Source organism: Trematomus bernacchii, unplaced genomic scaffold (assembly GCF_902827165.1).
Source record: "Trematomus bernacchii unplaced genomic scaffold, fTreBer1.1, whole genome shotgun sequence".
NCBI classification, from domain to species: Eukaryota; Metazoa; Chordata; class Actinopteri; order Perciformes; family Nototheniidae; genus Trematomus; species Trematomus bernacchii.
The window spans coordinates 1098833-1119945 of record NW_022987640.1 but is presented as its reverse complement, the minus strand read 5'-3'; the positions used below and the strand labels follow the sequence as shown (position 1 = coordinate 1119945).

At 39.9% G+C, this 21113-nt stretch overlaps 3 protein-coding genes across 3 annotated transcripts; all 3 read right to left on the bottom strand.

Annotated features, from left to right (window-relative positions):
- Positions 1 to 2051: 2051 nt before the first annotated feature.
- On the bottom strand, positions 2052 to 4716 carry LOC117484781 (tripartite motif-containing protein 16-like). The gene has a single exon (XM_034133214.1). It carries the CDS (start codon positions 4528 to 4530, stop codon positions 2872 to 2874), a length of 1659 nt encoding a protein of 552 aa, XP_033989105.1. The 5' UTR covers positions 4531 to 4716; the 3' UTR covers positions 2052 to 2871.
- A 3091-nt stretch (positions 4717 to 7807) lies between these two features.
- On the bottom strand, positions 7808 to 17278 carry upb1 (ureidopropionase, beta). Its single transcript, XM_034133213.1, has 10 exons — positions 16948 to 17278; positions 15825 to 15996; positions 15252 to 15339; positions 15079 to 15173; positions 13282 to 13440; positions 12583 to 12752; positions 11963 to 12044; positions 11414 to 11456; positions 9105 to 9259; positions 7808 to 7987 (listed from the first exon to the last, which is right to left on the bottom strand). Exons 1-10 carry the CDS (start codon positions 17049 to 17051, stop codon positions 7904 to 7906), a joined length of 1152 nt encoding a protein of 383 aa, XP_033989104.1. The 5' UTR covers positions 17052 to 17278; the 3' UTR covers positions 7808 to 7903.
- A 261-nt stretch (positions 17279 to 17539) lies between these two features.
- LOC117484799 (uncharacterized protein C22orf15) lies at positions 17540 to 20311 on the bottom strand. The gene is made up of 5 exons (XM_034133236.1): positions 20142 to 20311; positions 19911 to 19997; positions 18841 to 18963; positions 18328 to 18396; positions 17540 to 18229 (listed from the first exon to the last, which is right to left on the bottom strand). Exons 1-5 carry the CDS (start codon positions 20164 to 20166, stop codon positions 18117 to 18119), a joined length of 417 nt encoding a protein of 138 aa, XP_033989127.1. The 5' UTR covers positions 20167 to 20311; the 3' UTR covers positions 17540 to 18116.
- Between the last annotated feature and the right edge of the window lie 802 nt (positions 20312 to 21113).

The window sequence follows — 21113 nt, the reverse complement described above, 5'->3', positions numbered from 1 at the left end:
TCCACTTTACAAACCTAGACATGATTGTGTGTTATTTAAATATAATAAACCATGAAATAGCTTTTTTTCTGAATTGATGAGATGCGATTTCCTCCTGGTTGTGCTTTTTTGGTGAAGAACAAACGGCACGTCTTACACCACACTTTATTTTGTATTGAACATAGAGCTGCATTTATTATATGTTGTGATTAAAGGACTTGCACATGTGCTCAACCATTGTCATTATTCTGGTACAGTTACTTACACCACAATATAACCTGACATTTGGGCAAAGATTAAGTGAATTAAATCTGCAAATGATATCTTTTATATGATATGTGAGGTATATATAGATGATAACTGTGGGGGGAAGCATTTGGCAGTCAGGACTCAAGGAGACACGAGGAGAGCTGGAGCTTTGATGGCAAACACTGACGGTTTATTTGGAGCTTCGACCGGAGAATTCACAAGACATGTCACTGGCCACGAGTTGACCACACGGTAGAGCTGCCAAATCAATTCTGAAGAACTCTTCTGTAGCTCCAGGTTGTAACTAGTTCAGAGTGTAATAATCAACATTCTTTATTAGCGAGACTAAACAAATATGGACCCTGAATCTAACTAGAGCTGTCGTCCATAGAAAACAATGTGCGCCAGGGAACCCACGTTCCTAAAAAGAAAGGCTTCTAGATGTCCCTGAACAATAAACTACCTCATGGCAGCTTATGCTCGGTCATAAACTGACAACAATGCGCCCAAGCTGCCCCTCCAGATAGCAGCAATACAAGGCCGTAGACCTATGCCATGGGAAAGGAGACCGTGAGAGGAGAAAACGATGAACTGTGTCAAAGGTTGAATACCTAAGCAAATTATTCCCTAACAAGAAATAGCTAGCATTAGCCAGATTAAGCTAACTTGCTTAGCTTAGGCTTCAGTTCTCTTGATTGTTTTAAGCTGAGAAATCAACGTTATCTTCCCTAAAGTAGATTCTGATGTTAAGATAACCAATTATAACCTATTTATATTAATTAAATATGTACGAAAAGTGTATAATTGTCGCATCAAAATGGTCACAAACCTGTGTTTTTCCTCTGCAGAAAGATTAGCTAATAACAAATTAAATGAAAATACGTTTTTAATCCATTTATTAAGAACATGCAGTGGCGGTTCTACGGGGTGGCACGGGGTGGCAGCTGCCAGCTCAGAAAAATGCCTTGCCACCCTAGTTGCCACCCCAGTTGGCAGCTTTGAAAAGTTGTGGCTCATCGGGTCTGCCCCCAAAAAACAGTTTCAAGTCCTGAGAAAGTCAAATAAGACGGTGTGTAAAACTTCACTGCCCAGCCAAAAAAAAGTAACCACTTTGATTTACGTGCGTTGGTGTTCGGATCAGATGGTCACAGGTTCAAACCCCACTGCAGTCAGCATGTCGTTGTGTCCCTGGGCAAGACACTTCACCCCAAATTGCTCCTGTGGGGATTGCCCACAGTATTGAGTATGTAAGTCGCTTCGGATAAAAGCGTCTAACAAGTGACATGTAATGTAATGTAATAACAGTGATTGACAGCTGATAGGAATAATATGATTGTTAATAGTATCATATTAATTCAGACAAACATCGACGAGACAGTTAATTAATGGTGGTCTAAGAGTGAGACAAACTCATTCAGTTATTGTTCAGTTAAAATTCATTCAATTATGTCTGCCACCTTATATATTTATATGTAAGGCTTTACTGATGTGCCACAATAATGTCACCAAATGTTATTGAGTTAAAATATAAATATTGTGGCTTTCCAAGTTAACATTGATTGATATGACTGCGATTAAATCAGCATATACTTCTGCCAGGGGATGCCACCCCTCAAATTCTCCTGCCACCCTCTTGCCACCCCATGGATATTTTTCTAGATCCGCCCCTGCTTGAAGATGAAGTCCATTTGCCTATCCTTCTGGACAAAAATCTCTATTACATTTTTGTAAAAGTCCTCCTTATCTTCTTGTAGTTTCAAAAGTCTATCATAAATCGAATCGATAGATTTATGATTAGAAAATTATAAAAGTAGGGTAGACCATCCAAACATTTCATTTGATCACACATCCCATCAGTAAAGTCTGTTCAATGATTTCATGATCAGTTTCACTTTATCCACACCATGGATGTGTTTCATCTCAGCTATTTCAAACAGAATCATACATGATTTCCTTATTGATTATTATCATGATAAGTTATGTTCTATAAAACATCAGAGTACCCACTTTCTATTTGGATAACAACAACAACAACAACAACAATTAGTCTGCAAAAAAATAACATTTTATTTCCCAAGCAAAGACTCTAAGCTATTTACAGGAGAATAATAAATGATGTACTTATTGATTATGATCATGACAGTAAGTAATATCATTTTAAATAAACATGTTATGATGAAATAAGTGTTATAACCATCTGGGAACTCATTTGTTAGTTAATTTGGGCAACAATAACATTTAATCTGTCAGAATAATACATGTGATTATAAATGTCTTTATGCCAGAATAAAATGTGTCCAATAAAAGAAGCTCTGCTGCTTTCTCTCTGAAGACTCGTGCATTACAAGAGAAACAACAACAAGAATCAAAAGAAATATCCAACACATATTTAGAGCAAAGTTTACATATCAGTTCAGGTGAACAAGGATCCTCCTGAGCAGTGACAGCCTCCATGGCTACACAGACACAGGAAGGAGCCGGAAGAAAGTTCAACATCTACAGAACAACTCATGAGAAGATGTTGAGCACATCCCATCATGTTTGATTGACAGCTGATCTCTGCACAGTGAAGACATGGACAATCAGCTCTGATGGACACACGGTGACTTTAAGAAGTAGAAGAGTTCCTCCAATGACTTCAGGCTATTTGAGTTTACAAAACTCAGCAGTGGCTCCATTATAAAGATAAAGTCCAGCATGTAGCGGCTGAGTGAATGTGGTCTGGACTCTGTGGAGGAGAGTCATGGTTTCAGAGACGCTGTAGAAGGACAGAATACCTGCTCTGTGATCCAGGTACACTCCTACTCTGGAGGACTGAGGACCTGAGACGGGAGTGCTGATACGGTTGTAACAAAATCTATAACTGTTTTGGTTACAATCTAAGGACCAAGATTTGTCATTGTTTCCAAATATACTTTCCACCCCTGCTCTGCTGATATTCTTGTATGCGACTGCTACACGAACTCCTCCCCCTCTCCTCTCCACCTCCCAGTAACAACGTCCAGTCAGACTCTCTCTACTCAGGACCTGAGGATAATAAATGAATCTGTCTGGGTGACTAGAATAAGACTGGTCTTGTTTCATGTATGTTGCTTTTCTGCTCCCCTCAGATAATACCAGCAGTGTTTCTGCTGTGTTTGGATCCAGAGTGATCTCATGTGAATATTTTAAGAACCCAGCTCTGGTGGTGGGCTCTGCTGCTGACGGTAAAACCTCCACTTCAGTCGGTGAGACGTTTGTCCATTCCTCTGTCAGGACGTCCTGTAGTTTGTCTCTGACTGCTGACAGGGCCGCCGTCACGTCCTCAAAGTATCTCAGAGGACGGATGTTGATGCAGGATGAGTGTGTAGGTTCACTGAGGGCTGACAGTGAGGGGTAGCTGTGCAGAAACTGGTTGTGATCCTCTGTGTGAGACAGCAGCTTCAGCTCAGCGTCTCTCCTCTTCAGCTCAGCCATCTCCTGCTCCAGCTTCTCCTGAAGCTCTTTGACTCGACTCACTTCTCTCTTCTGCTGGGATCTGAGCTGCTGCTTCACATCAGAGCTTCTTTTCTCCATGAGACGGATCAGCTCAGTGAACGTCTTCTCACTGTCCTCCACTGCTTTATCAGCAGAGCCATTGACGGCCTCCACCTCCTGCTGAAGCAGCTTCACCTCCTTCTCTCCGTCCTGGATTCTCTGCTGGATGTTTATTCGACTCCCCTCCAGCTCTCTCTGCCTCTCAGTCCTTTCTGCTGCAGCTGACACTGTGTCGTGGCCTTTGTGTTCGTCCACAGAGCAGAGAGAACAGATACACTGCTGATCAGTGCGGCAGAACAGCTTCATCACCTCGTCGTGACGAGAGCAGATGTTCTCCTGGAGCTTCTTGGAGGGCTCCACCAGCTTGTGTTTTTTAAAGACAGGTAATTCATAATGAGGCTGGAGGTGTTGGTCACAGTAAGAGGCCAGACACACGAGGCAGGACTTACAGGCTCTCAGTTTCCTCCCAGTGCAGACATCACAGGCCACATCTTCAGCTCCAGCATAGCAGAGATCAGCAGGAGCAGGTGGGGGTCCAGTCTTCTTCAGCTCCTCCACTAAAGCTGCTAACATGGTGTTTTTCAGCAGGACAGGCCTCGGTGTGAAGCTCTGCCTACACTGAGGGCAGCTGTGGATCTTCTTCTCATCCTCTCCGTCCCAGAAGCCTGTAATACACTTCATGCAGTAGCTGTGTCCACAGGGAATAGCCACCGGATCCTTCAGTAGATCCAGACAGATGGAACAAGAGAAGGTTTCCCGGTCCAGCTGAACTCCTTTCTGCGCCATTTCCCCTCTCAGCAGCAGCGAGTGTGTGAGTTTCACTTCCTGAGAGCTGAAACTAGTGTGACAGGTTATCTGAACAGGATGTGTGTGCGCAGTGAATGTGGCCTATCAGCTCTTGTTCTTTACCCACATGTTGGTTACACCCCTCCTCCTCAGTGTGGATCTGAAGGGGAGGAACCAGGAAACACAGAGTGGAGCTGGCTGTGTCTGAGAGCAGGAAGAAGAGGGAGGGCTTATCAAACTCTGAGTCATTCCAGGAGGAGGAGCAGCGCTCAGACTCTGACCGACACAGAGCCTCGGTTACAACCTGCTCTTCATCTGGAAAGAGCTTTTAGTTGTAAAATAAGTTGGTAAACTTAGAAAATCTGAAGGGGGTTAAATACTTGTTTCCTCCACTGTAAATGTATAGCCTCAATGTCCTGAGATAGCTGATTGATTTAATAGTTGTAAGTCGTTTTTACTGTAAGTACTAGTAGAAGTAGTTGGAGTAGTAGAATTAGTAGTAGTAGTTGTTGAAGTAGTAGTAGTAGTAGTAGTAGTATTGTGTGTTAACCCTAACCCTAACCCTGAGAGGGGAGGGGCGCTTTTATATATAAAACTCCTTATCCTGTGCGTTCACACTAACTGTGAACCTGAAACTAAACACGTCCTCTTTAATTGACACCAAAATGATGATTTGTGGTTGAAACCTTCTTTTAAATCTTTTCTTTTTACCCTCCAACAGATGTGTCTCAATGGAGAAGAAGAAACCTCAGATTCCTTAGAGTCCATCGAGGTGAGTTCCTCCGAGGAGACGTCCCCCGCTGTGTCCCCTTCCCAGGACCCCCCCCCCCACAGGACCCCATCACAGAGACACCCCTTCCTAACGTGATCCAGGAGACTGAACCTCCTTCCTCACTCCCTTCACTCCCTTCCTCCCCTCCTCATCTCCTTCCCTCCTCTCCTCTCAGAGGACCCTCAGAGCTCCACAGACCCCCTCCCTCTCCTCCCTGAAGACCCAGCAAACATAGCTCTACTTCGGGGCTTGCTGGACGTCCAGACGTTTATTGTTGACACACACCTCAAGTTCCCTCCTAGCTTCTCTGGTGCTAAGATGGTATGCCGCTCCTACTGTCTTTCCGATGTTGAGCTGTAGACGCCACCTTTGAAAGTATGCTACCAGGGTGCCCATGTCGTCGTTAAGGCCATCTTCCATTGCCTTCCATGTTGGTCGTCTCAGCATGATGGCTAGATCGTCTGCATAGCCGTACTTTCTGGATGTTGTGTCAGGTAGGTCATGTACATAAATGTTGAACAGCATCGGCGAGAGAACCGACTCCTGCAGAACACCGTTCCTCAGTCTTCTGAGCCTGCTGCGTTGGCCATTGCTGGTCTGGAGGACAAAGCTGCGGTTGGTAAGCGTCTCCATGATGAACTTAACCATATGCCGGTCTGGTATTGTCCTCAACAGCTTCAGGTGGAGTCCACGGTGCCTCCCGTTAATAATAACACTGAATATGTGAATCATAACAGTGATTGACAGCTGATAGGAATAATATGATTGTTAATAGTATCATATTAATTCAGACAAACAGTTAATTAATGTACTTATTGCAGCAGTCTGCATAGATTTGGTACCCCTGCTGGTCTAAGAGTGAGACAAACTCATTCAGTTATTGTTCAGTTAAAATTCATTCAATTATGTCTGCCACCTTATATATTTCTATTTAAGGCTTTACTGATGTGCCACAATAATGTCACCTATGTTATTGAGTTAAAATATAAATATTGTGGCTTTCCAAGTTAACATTGATTGATATGACTGCGATTAAATCAGCATATACTTCTGCCAGGGGATGCCACCCCTCAAATTCTCCTGCCACCCTCTTGCCACCCCATGAATATTTTTCTAGATCCGCCTGGGATTGATTTTGGAATTAAGTTTTCTTCCAACTAAATGCAATCAGTATTTAAGACAGACACTGTTGGAGATATATATTGCTTTATAGTATTTAAGAATTAAACATTTATTTTCTCGCTGTTTTTGTTTCTTGATATTATTTAAAGTGGACCTATCATGCTATATTTGAATAATATAGTGTAGGACCATACCTATATAAGGCATATTTATACTTTTTTTTTTTCAAAATACCAAACAGATCATGCATTTTAGCCATGCCTCATTTCGCTCAATTTGAAAAATGTTAGCTCTGTTTTTGCAAGGGCTGATTCTGTGAGAACAGCACCACCTACAGGCCTGGCATATGTACTACAGCGTCTCCAGCGCTTTCGAACGGCAATGCCGTGGTTGTCTCCTCCTGATTGGTGGAGTTGGCCCAATAGCCGTAGTGCCACCGTCCTGACGTCAGGACAGTGTTCAAATCTGGATCAGTTTTTATCAGATCCGTTGCAGCCCCTTTTTTAGAGATTTGGGTATGGAGGAAAATAGAGAGGGTTGTGTTTTCTGACACTTGGTGAGTTCCCTGGAACACCGGGGACACATATTCATGTATAAAAGACGTACAAAAGTGCATTTTGCATGGTAGGTCCCCTTTAAGTCGTTTTTTATGCTTTTTTTTTACATTGCATTTAGCTGACGCTTTTATCCAAAGCGACATACAATAAGTGCATTCGACCAAGAAGATACAAACTTGAAGAAAACAGAATCATATACTGTAAGTACATCCGGTTTCATAGAGCAAAAACATTTCAAGTGCTACTCAACTGGCTTTAGATAAGCCAGTCCTTTGTTAGTATATAAGTGCTTTGTTAGTATATAAGTGCTTTGTTAGTATATAAGTGCTTTGTTAGTATATAAGTGCTTTGTTAGTAATTCTTTGATAGTAATTCTATTTCTCGAAGTGGAGTCGAAAGAGATGAGTTTTCAGTCTGCGCCGGAAGATGTGTAAGCTTTCTGCTGTCCTGATGTCAATGGGGAACTCATTCCACCATTTTGGAGCCAGGATAGCAAACCCACGTGTTTTTGCTGATGGGAACTTGGGTCCCCCTCGCAGTGAGGGTGCAGCGAGCCGTTTGGCCGATGCAGAGCGGAGTGCACGTGCTGGGGTGTATGGTTTAACCATGTCCTTTTCTTTTGAAGGCATCTTTGGGCACCTGGTGTAATCGTATATATTGGACACAGGTGGTGGTGGAAGTAGAGCATTAATAGGCATATTTTTTTTTAACATGGTGATTCAAACAGGATTAAACAAATAAAGCCACGAAGGAAAGGCTTCAGGAAAGGAACAGGAAACCGTACATTGTGATATGAAATAAATGGAACAAAGCGACTCCTGCCTGGATCATTTCTTTATTATTTTGGCCGCTACAGACACATTTATAACAGGGTCTGAACCTGGTTTGTTTCATACTTTATTTTACTAAAGAGGAATATCCTTTACTCCTTCACAACTTTTGGTTTGAAGTCATGTTTGACCGCCTCGGTGAGTTCCTCTGCGTACTCAGGGTAACGGCCAGTCATCTGCAGAGAGAAGGACAGTCTGAGATTAACAGTCATCCAGGAGAATAGTAATATTAATACGACGACAAAAGTCATAGTATAGTATGTAGAAAAATAAAAAAACATCGTATAGTATGTCAAAATAAAAAGTCGTAGTATAGTACTGTATGTTGAAAAAAAGACGTAGTATTGTAAGTAAAAAAGAAAAGTCATAGTATAGTAAGTAAAACTATTTTTAGAAAATCCATAGAATGGTTTGTTGAATAATTAAAAAAAAGTCATTCTATAGTTGTATACTATATGATACAAATATGAAAACCATATGATATACTCATGGTATATAATGTCAACAATATGGTGAAAAAAGTCATGAAATATGAAGACATCGATAATATAGATTGTTGAAAATGTCATTGTATTGTATGTAATAGTATGTAGAAGAACATCATTTTATATCTAAAATATCATGAAAAAAGTCACAATATAGTATTTTAAATATCTTTTCAAAATGAGTCATAGTGTAGTATGTCGAAGAATATCTTGTCATAGTATTGTAAGTCGAAAAAAAACATGTCGTACTATTTTTAAAATATTAAGGAAAAAGTCAAGAGTATAGATTTTGTTTTAATATGAACAAATTAATTGTATAGCATCTCGACAATTATGAGAACATTTCATTCATCATTAAAAACTCTAGGTATAGTTTGAAAAATATCATGAAAAAAAACATAGTATATTAAGTCCAAAAAGTAATATAGTATGTTGAAAAAAATATTCAAAAAGTCATAGTATTGTGGGTTGAAAATATCTAGGAAAAAGACATAGTATAGTTATTTTTTAAAATATGAAAAAACACGGTAAAGTAGGTCAAAAAGTATAAAGAAGTCATAGTATAGTATGTTTAAAATACATAATGTAAAAGGGTAATAATGTAGTATGCTGAAAAATATAAAATAAAAGTCATTGTATAGTATTTCAAATATATATCATGTTGAACAATATTTTTTAACATGTTGTATAGAAGTGAAAAATCCTTAAAAACACAATAGTATGTCAAACAATATACAAAATATCTATAGGCATAACAAAGCTAAACATGTGTCACAAAGGGAGCTGTTTACACAATTGTTATATGTACCTTGAAGCTCCATTTATCACTGATTTGTCTGTTCAGGTTCAGATCCATCTCCACCACCAGCAGCCCGTCTCTGGTCCTGGAGAGACCCGGAGAGCGGCTGCCGTCTGGGGCCGACACGTAGCTGGAGCCGTAGAAGTGCCCGAAGTCATGGTGGGCTGCAAACATCAGGAGAGAATCTGTTACTCCAACTGGGACTGAAACAATTCAGGGTTTTTTCTAGAAAAATATAATATGAGGGCAATACTGTGGCGCTGATCTTGTAAGATATATCAAAGAACAGGACGGAAGAAACCCCACAATTAACTAAAGAAACCCCTCGGTTAACGAAAGAAACCCCTCAGTTAACGAAAGAACCCCACGGTTAACGGAAAAAAAACCTCGGTTAACGGAAGAAACCCCTCGGTTAACGGAAAAAAAACCTCGGTTAACGAAATAACCCCACGGTTAACGGAAGAAACCCCACGGTTAACGGAAGAACCCCACGGTTAACGGAAGAAACCCCACGGTTAACGAAAGAACCCCACGGTTAACGGAAAAAAAACCTCGGTTAACAAAATAACCCCACGGTTAACGGAAGAAACCCCTCGGTTAACGGAAGAACCCCACGGTTAACGAAAGAACCCCACGGTTAACGGAAGAAACCCACGGTTAACGGAAGAAACCCACGGTTAACAAAAGAAACCCACGGTTAACGAAAGAACCCCACGGTTAACGAAAGAACCCCACGGTTAACGGAAGAAACCCCACGGTTAACGGAAGAAACCCCACGGTTAACGAAAGAACCCCACGGTTAACGGAAGAACCCCGCGGTTAACGGAAGAAACCCCACGGTTAACGAAAGAAACCCACGGTTAACGAAAGAACCCCCACGGTTAACGGAAGAACCCCACGGTTAACGAAAGAAACCCACGGTTAACGGAAGAACCCCGCGGTTAACGGAAGAACCCCACGGTTAACGGAAGAAACCCCACGGTTAACAAAAGAACCCCACGGTTAACGGAAGAAACCCCACGGTTAACGGAAGAAACCCCACGGTTAACGGAAGAAACCCCACGGTTAACGAAAGAACCCCACGGTTAACGAAAGAACCCCACTGTTAACGAAAGAACCCCACGGTTAACGGAAAGAAACCCCACGGTTAACGGAAGAAACCCCACGGTTAACGGAAGAAACCCCACGGTTAACGGAAGAAACCCCACGGTTAACGAAAGAAACCCCACGGTTAACGGAAGAAACCCCACGGTTAACGGAAGAAACCCCACGGTTAACGAAAGAACCCCACGGTTAACGAAAGAACCCCACTGTTAACGAAAGAAACCCCACGGTTAACGAAAGAACCCCAGGGTTAACGGAAGAAACCCCACGGTTAACGGAAGAAACCCCACGGTTAACGAAAGAACCCCGCGGTTAACGGAAGAAACCCCACGGTTTAACGAAAGAAACCCACGGTTAACGAAAGAACCCCACGGTTAACGGAAGAACCCCACGGTTAACGGAAGAATCCCACGGTTAACGAAAGAATCCCACGGTTAACGAAAGAAACCCCGCGGTTAACGAAAGAATCCCACGGTTAACGGAAGAAACCCCGCGGTTAACGGAAGAAACCCCACTGTTAACGAAAGAACCCCACGGTTAACGGAAGAACCCCACGGTTAACGGAAGAAACCCACGGTTAACGGAAGAAACCCCACAGTTAACGGAAGAAACCCCACGGTTAACGGAAGAAACCCCACGGTTAACGGAAGAAACCCCACGGTTAACGGAAGAAACCCCACGGTTAACGGAAGAAACCCCAGGGTTAACGGAAGAAACCCCAGGGTTAACGGAAGAAACCCCAGGGTTAACGGAAGAAACCCCAGGGTTAACGGAAGAAACCCCAGGGTTAACGGAAGAAACCCCAGGGTTAACGGAAGAAACCCCACGGTTAACGGAAGAACCCCACGGTTAACGGAAGAACCCCACGGTTAACGGGGAAAACATTTTATAAAACCTCGGGGAGAGCAACAGAGGAGGATAAGCTTTTTGCACTACTATCTATTTTGTATTTTATTATAGATGTTGCATTGTTGGAGGAGCTCGGGTCAGAATCATTTCATTGCCATTTCTACACTGTAGCTTAGTGCATAGGACAATAACACCTTTGAATCTTTGAATCTTGAATCCCTCTCCCAGGACGGACAGACGGGCAATAGATGTCGTATGTAAATTAAAAAGTGAATACATTACAACATAGACAGTCCAAATGCTAGAACATGCATGTGTCTATACATAAGAAGAAGATCAATCCAGCTGGATGTCAAATCTCTCACCTTTTTTTCCATCACCAGATGTAAACTCACTCTTGAAAGTTTCCTGCATGGAAAAACAACAATGCACATCATTTCCCTTTCAATCAGTGGTGATGGCCAAAGACATTGTTCTTCTTTTTGCATTTACCTAATAATCTCTAATTTAAAGTGGACCTATCATGCTATATTTGAATAATATAGTGTAGGACCATACCTACAGTATATAAGGCATATTTATACTTTTTTCTTTTCAAAATACCAAACAGATCATGCATTTTAGCCATGCCTCATTTTGCTCAATTTGCACTTCTTTAGCTCTGTTTTTGCAAGGGCAGATTCAGTGAGAACAGCACCACCTACTGGCCTGGCATATGTACTACAGCGTCTCCAGCGCTTTCGAACGGCAATGGCCGTGGCTGTCTGTCTAGAGAGGGTTGTGTTTTCTGACACTTGGTGAGTTCCCTGGAACACCGGGGACACATATTCATGTATAAAAGACGTACAAAAGTGCATTTTGCATGATAGGTCCCCTTTAAATGTATATGTTTGCAGATACTGAGACTAACTTACCGTCCCCACTCTGTTTATAGCGCAGGTGAAGCAGTGGTTCGCTATCGCTGCGTTCCTCGCCTCGATCGACCACATGGGCTCACTGAGGACCAGAAGAAAATACATTATATTCAAGCATGGGGAGAATTGACTTCTTCCGACAAAACGATAATGTGAGTGTATATTTATTTGTAAGATGAATCCAGGAGGATGTCAAAAATATTCCAGGTTTCACCAAAAAATAATATTGTGGGCGTCATCATCAGACAAGAGATAATATAAGAGGTCCTATTCTGCTTCTTGGGGTTTTCCATTTCCTGTAGTGTGTTTTATGTTTTAGTGCATGTAAACGGTCTGTAAAGGACACAAAATCCCTGTGTAACACTCGTGCTCCTATTGGCTAGCGCTCCAACACATTGTACTTGATAGGCTAAGGGGCGGGACATCTCTAAGCTGGTTGACCAATCACAACAGAGCCGGCCAGCTAACCAATCAGAGCAGACTGGGCTCTGGTTTCAGACAGAGGGTGAAAAGAGGTGCTGCAGCACAGGCAGCATGAGAAAAATAAAAACCTCTAAATACACTAATATGAACCTGAGAAGGAGCAGAATATCTCCTCTTTCACAGTACTGTGTATTTACCTGAGCGCTCCGACAGTAGCTGACGGGTTGAAGATGATCTCCGCTCCGTTCATGCTGAACATGAACCAGTTGAGAGGGTGATGGCGGCCGTAGCAGATATTCACGGCGATGTTCCCGAACTGCGTCTGAAACACCGTGTGTCCGCTGTCGCCCTCCATGTAGTACGTGGACTGAGGGGGAAAAGAAACACAGTCAACATTACATTTATTTGCATAAGTCCCAGCACGTTTTTTTTTACATACAAGAAACTTGCTTCGGGGATTATTGAAGAAAATAGTACATAAATATATTTTAAAATGCTCTGTAAAAAGGTTAAATACATCTGAGTTCAATTGAAAGCTGTATAGAAGAGAAGTGCAATACAAATAATAAAACTATGAACACTATATATCCATTAAAATTAAAGCTTTTAAAAAAGAATTAACAATAAAAATAAGAAAAATTATATAAAATATGTAAAATATATATGAAATAAAGATATTAGCTTTTGTATGGGTAATATACAGTATAGTGTATGTATATATGTATATAGCTAATATAAAATACAAACATTAACATATTTGGAAAATACTATCAAATTAAGTACAATATATGTCTGAATTAAAACACATTTGAATAAAAAATAAGAAAAATATGTAAATGTCATATCTATAAAATACTATAAAAATGTGTAAAAGAAATCTAAATTCCCACACTGACCTCATTAAAGTCTCCGATCCTGGGAATGTGGTTCTTCCGGGTCTTTCCCAGGACGCTCCCGGTGTTAGAGATCACCACGGCGGTGTTCCACAGGGTGCTGTGCCGAGCATCTCGCTCCAGAATCGGAGAAATAATCACCATGTTGTATTTCTTGGCCAGCTAGAGACAGAAAGCACAGTGTTAATATCATTTAAAAGGTTCATAAATAATACTAAATATAAATATACTAATGGAGCTCAGCGCAAGTTCAACCAGGAAGACCGTCTTTACTCATTCATTTACTATGTCCATGTTACTACTCTCTCTCCTCTCAATAAGTGATCGGGGGCGTCACTCCCCAGCTTAACCAATCACTTCGCTCTATTCTCACAAGCCTATCATAGCGCTCCGCTAACACTTTTAAATCTGCTCTCCCCTCTGACAGCTGTCATTTCAGGTGACTGGACGCAACACTCCTCCACCCCTTTTCACCTCCTGTCCCTCTGAATCCAGGGTCAAGCTAAGCCACTCCCCTTCAGACCGAACCCAACTATCCATTCACCACCACCAGGGTCAAGCTAAGCCCCTCCCCTTCAGACCGAACCCAACTATCCATTCACCACCACCAGGGTCAAGTCCCCAGGGGGGTTTCATCGGATCGGTTCTCCCCTCCCGAATGATACTCCCGCACAACGGGGCCTAATCGCCAAAACTCCATTACATTCATTTGTGTATTCCTGGCAATAAATATGTATTCTTATCAAAACCGTCTCTCCTGATTATGAATGGCTGAGGCCGAGGTAAACTACCATATGATATAGGTGGATATTTATGACTTTTTTCTTTTAATTCATTTTAATAGTTGTGGTGACTAATGTAATGTCATATAGAGCAATTTCTTTTACTTTATTTTTTATTAAATGAATGTATTATTGTGAAAGCTGCCTTTTTAAATAAAGTACTTCACTCTCTCTGTCTATGAACAGTTTTATTTCATACTATATTATGACATCTTAATGACTTTTCATCAAATATTAGTGGGACTTTTTATGACTTTCTTTGACATGATTTTCCAAGACTTTCAATTGTTTTAACAAAATATTTTGACTTTTTCTGACATTTTCTGACATACTTTACCTTGACTTTTTACATTATTTTTACACCATATTATGACTTGTTATGGCATTTAATGACTTATGACATACTATACTATGATGTTCTTTAACATAGTTTATTATACATTTTTAAACCATAGATTTATGACATAATATACTATGACTATGATGCACATGCTACCCTGCAGTATATGTATATGTACTTATACATATGTACTTTTATGTATGATAAAAGATAAGCTCCTCCTTTACCAGCTGCAACATTAAAGTGGTTAATCCAATAATTCACCCATATTTTAAATCCAATATTGTGATATATATTATTCTAAAATGTGCAGAATGAGTACTTTTGGAGCACATTTGAATGCTAATACTTATAGGTTTTTTACTAAGAGAGATTTTGAATGCAGGACTTTAACTGGAGAAGCAAAAAACACATTTGTGCTGATATAGACAATAAATATATCTGATGTACAGTAATCCCAAATACTTGTTTTTAAGCAGGTTTTTAATTGACAGGGAGATAGAGATGGATGTGATGAAGCAAAGGTCAATGGTCCATTCTGCTACCTTCAGATCGCTTTTCTTTAAGAGTAATTCCACTAAAACATCTAAATATATTAATATGAACCTGAAAATGAGCAGAATGCAGGATTTAACTTGTAAGTATTTCTTATATACTTGTATTGCAGTAATGATTGACCTCTTGGCAGAATCGCGTGGTGTTTCCTTCCTCTGCAGACTCTGCAAACTCCGTCCACGGCTCCTTCTCTCGGGTGCAGAAAGCGAAGGGCATGGCTGTGGAGAGGAATCACTCTGAGTGTGTTTCTGTAGATGAAGTGTAACGTGTGGCTGTGATTTAATAAAGAAACTCACTCCAGGTCTCCTGAAAGCAGACGATGTTCACACCACACATGGCCGCCACTTCCACCATCTCCCCCACACGGCTGTGCATCGCAGTGATCTGAGGAGGAGGACATAGTCATACAGTTCTTTATTAGTCTTTCCATTTTTTGGAATCAACTTTTTATGATATTTGTCACATGAAAATGATTTTTTATCACATAATATATAAATTGTATAAATATATATTTTTACGAGGTAATATACTATGACTTTTTTATGATGTATTTAACCGGAGTTGGGAGAAGTATTCAAGTATTGTACTTGAGTAAAAGTAGAAGTACTCAGATCTTCTACTTGAGTAAAAGTAGAAGTACTCAGATCTTGTACTTCAGTAAAAGTAGAAGTACTCAGATCTTGTACTTGAATACAATTAGAAGTACCAGAGTGTAAGAATACTCTGTTACACATACTTTTAGGACATACTATACCATGACATTATCCATTATACTCTATCTAAATTATGTAAAGTCTCTCAGTGTTTAGTAAACTCTAACTGGAAACCACGTCAGGTGTGTGTTAATAACGCGTGTGTGTGATCCAGACCTGGTCCAGGATGGGGGCGTCAGTGGGCAGCACGATCTGGTTCTGGATCAGTCCGACCCGGGTCCTCCTGGCCGGCCTCAGCTGCTCCGGAGACGCTTCAAACCCAAAGCCCTGCAGCTCAAAGTCCCGCTCTGAGGCGGCGCTGACAGCAGCTGCCGGCAGATCCAACTTCCTGTCAGAGAGGAGAGTTTTGGGAATGTGGACACAATGGACACACAGTAATAACATGTATTTCAGGTGGGTCTCAGGTCTTTACATTGATATTTTGGGGGGTTTAATGAGGTAATTATCTACATTAATCACCATTTAATCTCATGCTGCAGCTTTTTTCCCTGGGAATGACTATTACTGCACTATAATGACAATATAATAATTATTGCATGTATATATTTTCTGTGATTAGGCTACTGATTATTAAACTGTCCTTTTGAGCTTTTCTTAGTACATTATGTTAATGGTGTGTCTGTTGTTTGTGGTTGTGACGTTTTTGCTTCCTTATATGAGTGAGTACTGTATGTGAAAATAATACAAACTATAAAATAACTTTTTATATAATTGTCATAAAATATTATGACATTTAATGATTTTTTAAATATATTTTTACAACATTTTATACTATGACATTCTTTTATTATTTCTTTATGAGATATTAAACAATTACTTTTGCATTTTTTACATATAACATGACTCTTATGACTTTTTTATGGAAGTTATACTCTGACTTTTTAATGAACTTTAATATAAAAACTATACTATTGCCTTTTTTTTAATAATTTTGTACGACATATTTTTGCTATTACGTTTGTTATAAAATACTAAAATGTGTCATTTTTAAAATATATGTATTACATATTCTGGACCAGGGTGCTTTCCAGCATCATTTGTAACCAAAAAAGCCTAAAACACAACATTATTTTAACATACATGTGAGGTTCACCTGGACATAGAAACTGTAAGTTATTATGTGCATAGGTTAAAGGTTGTTCAGCTCTGACAGAAGTTGAACTAACCAAAGTCCACTGACTGAGCAGAATAATAATTTACCAAGAAGGAAAACATAGAACAGAAAAAGCATGGTAAGAAAAAGAAAAAGAAAGATCCATATTCCTGGACCCCAACTCACTTCGTCTCCTTCCCGAATAAGATGCGTTTCACCTCGGACAGCTCGGCCTCGGGCAGGTGGGTCTCCAGACATTTCTCCAGGGACTCAAACTCACAGGAGGACATTTCGGAGACTGTAAGGGGGGCAGTTTCTGCGGGTTTTGTGGAAGTTTCTGCGGGTTAGCAGCTCGTGCAGCTCGGTGCTGTTTCTGCTCCTCTCGTTAGTGTGTTTTCTCGCAGTCTGACGCAGGATTTGGTTTAGCAGAAGCTACAGTGTGTCCAGAGCTTTATATATACAGTCTATGGTCCAGAGGCTGTCAGTGGATGTTTGTCAGTAATTAACCCCAGACCCCCCCCCCCCCTCCCTCCCAGCTGTGGGGAAAGCCAGGCATTTATTGAAGGGGGCGACCTCCGGGGCATGAAGCCAATGCGGAAGAGACTTTAAAACAGCGTGGCTTTCTGAAATAAATACAACAATCTAAGAGGAACAGATGCATACCGAAGACAGGACTAAACATCAAAAACTGACATTAAAGTGTACAATAAATTAAAACACAATAAGGTAAATACAGTTGTGTTCTTCAAATATGCTAAACCGTTTTATTGCATTTTTTTTGTTTTTAAATAAACTTTATTTATCAGTTTTTGCATGAACATTTTGTACAATTGCATTATGTAAAAAGTAAACACATGAATTCCCTTTATATATAAAAAACATCACACATTGCAAAACACTATACCATAAAACACATAACAAAATAAACAACAATCCAACAGGGAATACGTAATTTTACTCAAGTGCAGGTACACATTTGAGGTACTTGAATATTTTCACTTTATTCTACTTTATACTTCTACTCGTCTACATGTCAGAGCAAATATTGTAATTTTTTCTCCACTATGTGTCTTTGATAGCTTCATAAAATATGTAAATCACCTCATAATTATATTGTATTAAAGGTACAACTACCAAGCAGTGTAAGTATAAACTCCACATTCAATAATTCATCATTAATGATAATAAAATAGTATAAAATATATTATTCTAAAATGGGTAATTATGCATAATCTGTATTTTTTTGTACTTAAAGTATATTTTGATGCAGGACTCTTACTTTTTACGCTGTAGTATAGCTAGTTTTACAAAACGTTCAACATGTGAGTACTTCTTCCACCTCTGACTTTAATAAACTATTTGATTTGTTTGTTCTTGTTGTTTGCAGAGATGTGTTTGCTCCTCTGCGTCCGTCCTCTCGTCTTCTTCTCTTGCTCCTGATCGGGGTTAGACAGTTTCCTCAGCAGCTCTACAAAAAAAGAAGTTAACATTAAATTATATTTTAATGTTGACCAACAGGAGGCTTTAGAGAGCCTTTTTTAATATATAAATCTGCTGGTTTGTCACCTGTTATCTCTGGATGTCTGCAGGGGTTCAGGAGAGAAACATATTTCTGACCTGCAGCATCATCCTCTCCTGGAGAAAATATATCATATATTTTAATTAGTAGATAACATCTGGATACATTTGTAGGATATTCTCCCCATACATCAATATGAAATATATATATATATTTAATGTAGAATACCTCTAGTATAGCAGCAATACAGTAGTTTAACACTATACAAAAACAAATGAAAACATATTTATATTAATTTTTTAATGAAAGAGACACCATTTTTACATTACCCATTTCTCTTAATATATTATTAATAATTATTTACTTTTATTATAATTGATTATATTAATTTTAATATTTGATTAGATACATTTTTGGTTTGTTTTGGACGAAGGCATACCCTAAAGCTCCTATATAAGCAAAAACAATGGATTAATAACTGATGTAATAATGTAACTCACAAAATAAAAGGAAAGTTTTGTCCCTTATTGACATTATGTTTAAGCATTAGATCCACTTACTGCACACTCTCAGCAGGAAGTAGTGTTGTCTCTCCGTCAGCACGCTGCTGGCCAGAGCGACACTTTGCTGCTTCGCCTCCAAATCCATCACTTTCCCACCGCCGTCCATCAGCTCCACGCACTCTGCACGAGGGAACGCATGATGTTACTATTACAAGACATGACGGAGGCCCTGAGAGGCAAATGAGCTTCAAAGGCAGGCATCATGCTATTTTTAGGCAATAGCATAGGTCTCAGATATATAAAAAAAATATATAAAACATGTCTATGAAGTGTTTTGCTCAAAATACCAAACAGATCACCCATTCTAGCCATGCTTCATATCCCTCTATTTCACTTCCTGTTTCAAAAGTGCTGATTTGGGGTGTGAAGCTTTAAAAAATAAAAAAGGAGGGGGCTGAGCTCATGCGGGACCCTGCAGCTACTGTCTAAACTAAATGCTGCCGTGATGAAACGCCATATCATGGATTATCAAGGATTATTTCTGAAACAGTATGGAGCTCAAAGGCTTTCTCTCTTGCCGGTTATACCACAAGGTGAGTTCCTTTTTATTTCCTGCTTCTTCACACACATGCTCTCCAGTACAGGTTAGCTCTGAGTGTTAGCGATGCTAATGTAAACACCGACCATATTACGTCCAAAGCAGTCGCGCATTGTTTCTGATAGCAACTTTCTGATAGGGCCGTGGGTCCACATTTCAGATATTACGTCATATCGGACGCAAATCTGGATCAGCTCCGTTGTTCCCCGTTTTTAGAGATTTGGGTACAGAGGAAAAGAGAGAGGGTTTTATTTTCTGACGCTGCGTGAGTTCCCTGACACACCGGGGACACATCTTTATGTATAAAAGACATCAAAAAGTGCATTTTGCATGATAGGTCCCCTTTTTTTTTTTAAAGTATCTGTAAAACATGTAAAAAACTTTTTCTGCTATGAGGTCATTTTTGTAAACACAAACACTTTTTTCAAATCTTTGCTGTTGTTAAAAATGTGATATGTTATACTTTAAATTCAGATATACTCGTTTTAAAGTCATTATAATAACCATTACTAACATTTTTGTTTATTACCTTTGAAATCCAGACCGCATCGCTGCTTTAAATGATGGATGAAGTTTATCAGCTTACAGTTGAGATTTAATATCTCCATCCTGCTGTCTGGCAAGAAAATAAGATTGTTAAAAATAAGAAAGATAAAAAAAACACCATTTCACATTTACATAATCACATGAGGATAATTGGACTTATTTTTTAACACTTGAAAAGCTACCAGAATATAAAACAAAGAGGATCTTTACTAACCTCCGTGCAGGATAGTGACGAACATGTTCTGCTCCTGACTCAGTGCACCTCGACCAACACTGACTCTACTCACACTGACTCACATGTGTTTACTACAGAGAGCCCCAGAAACAGGACACAAAGAGAAACAAAAGAGGCCCTTAAATCTATTTTGGTGCACACTTTGTGACGTAGAGATGGTACACACACACACACACACACGTCTTTTGCATCCTCCCCCTCTTCTTCTCCTTTCAAAGCCTTTTAAACGAGGGGTTACTGTTGCTTGTATCCATGGCATCTACACACACACACACACACACACACACACACACACACACACACACACACACACACACACACACACACACACACACACACACACACACACACACACACACACACACACACACACACACACACACACACACACACACACACACACACACACACACACACACACACACACACACACACACACACACACACAGGATGATTGTTTCCATGTCGTGGAATACATACTGTTGTGTGTTCAGGTTCATTGAGTGAAGAGGTATAGACGACTTCATTTCAACAATTCTTCCCTTGTAAAAGATGATCAACCAAACAAACAAAAGATAGAACCAACATATTTAAAGTATACAACCACGAGCTACTTATAGATTAGCTTAGCATAAACACTGAAAACAGGTGTACAAATGACCAGCCATGAAATAGGCACATTCATCTCTTTAAAACTGTACAATTAGTCTGGGTTTTCTACAGATTTAAGAATGAGAAATGTTATTTAATAGGGAGCTAACACACTTAAAAGAAGCTTTGAAAAGAAGTGCTCTGCACCCTTTAGCCTGAACCCACAGGGGGATTGCAATATAAACTGGGAAAATAAAGAAGGCCTAACATAGTTTGACTGTCTAAATAACCCATTTCCCATAATGCTCTCTGGCTATAGACATCCCTATCTGATATGATGTATGACCTCGCCTGGGGAAA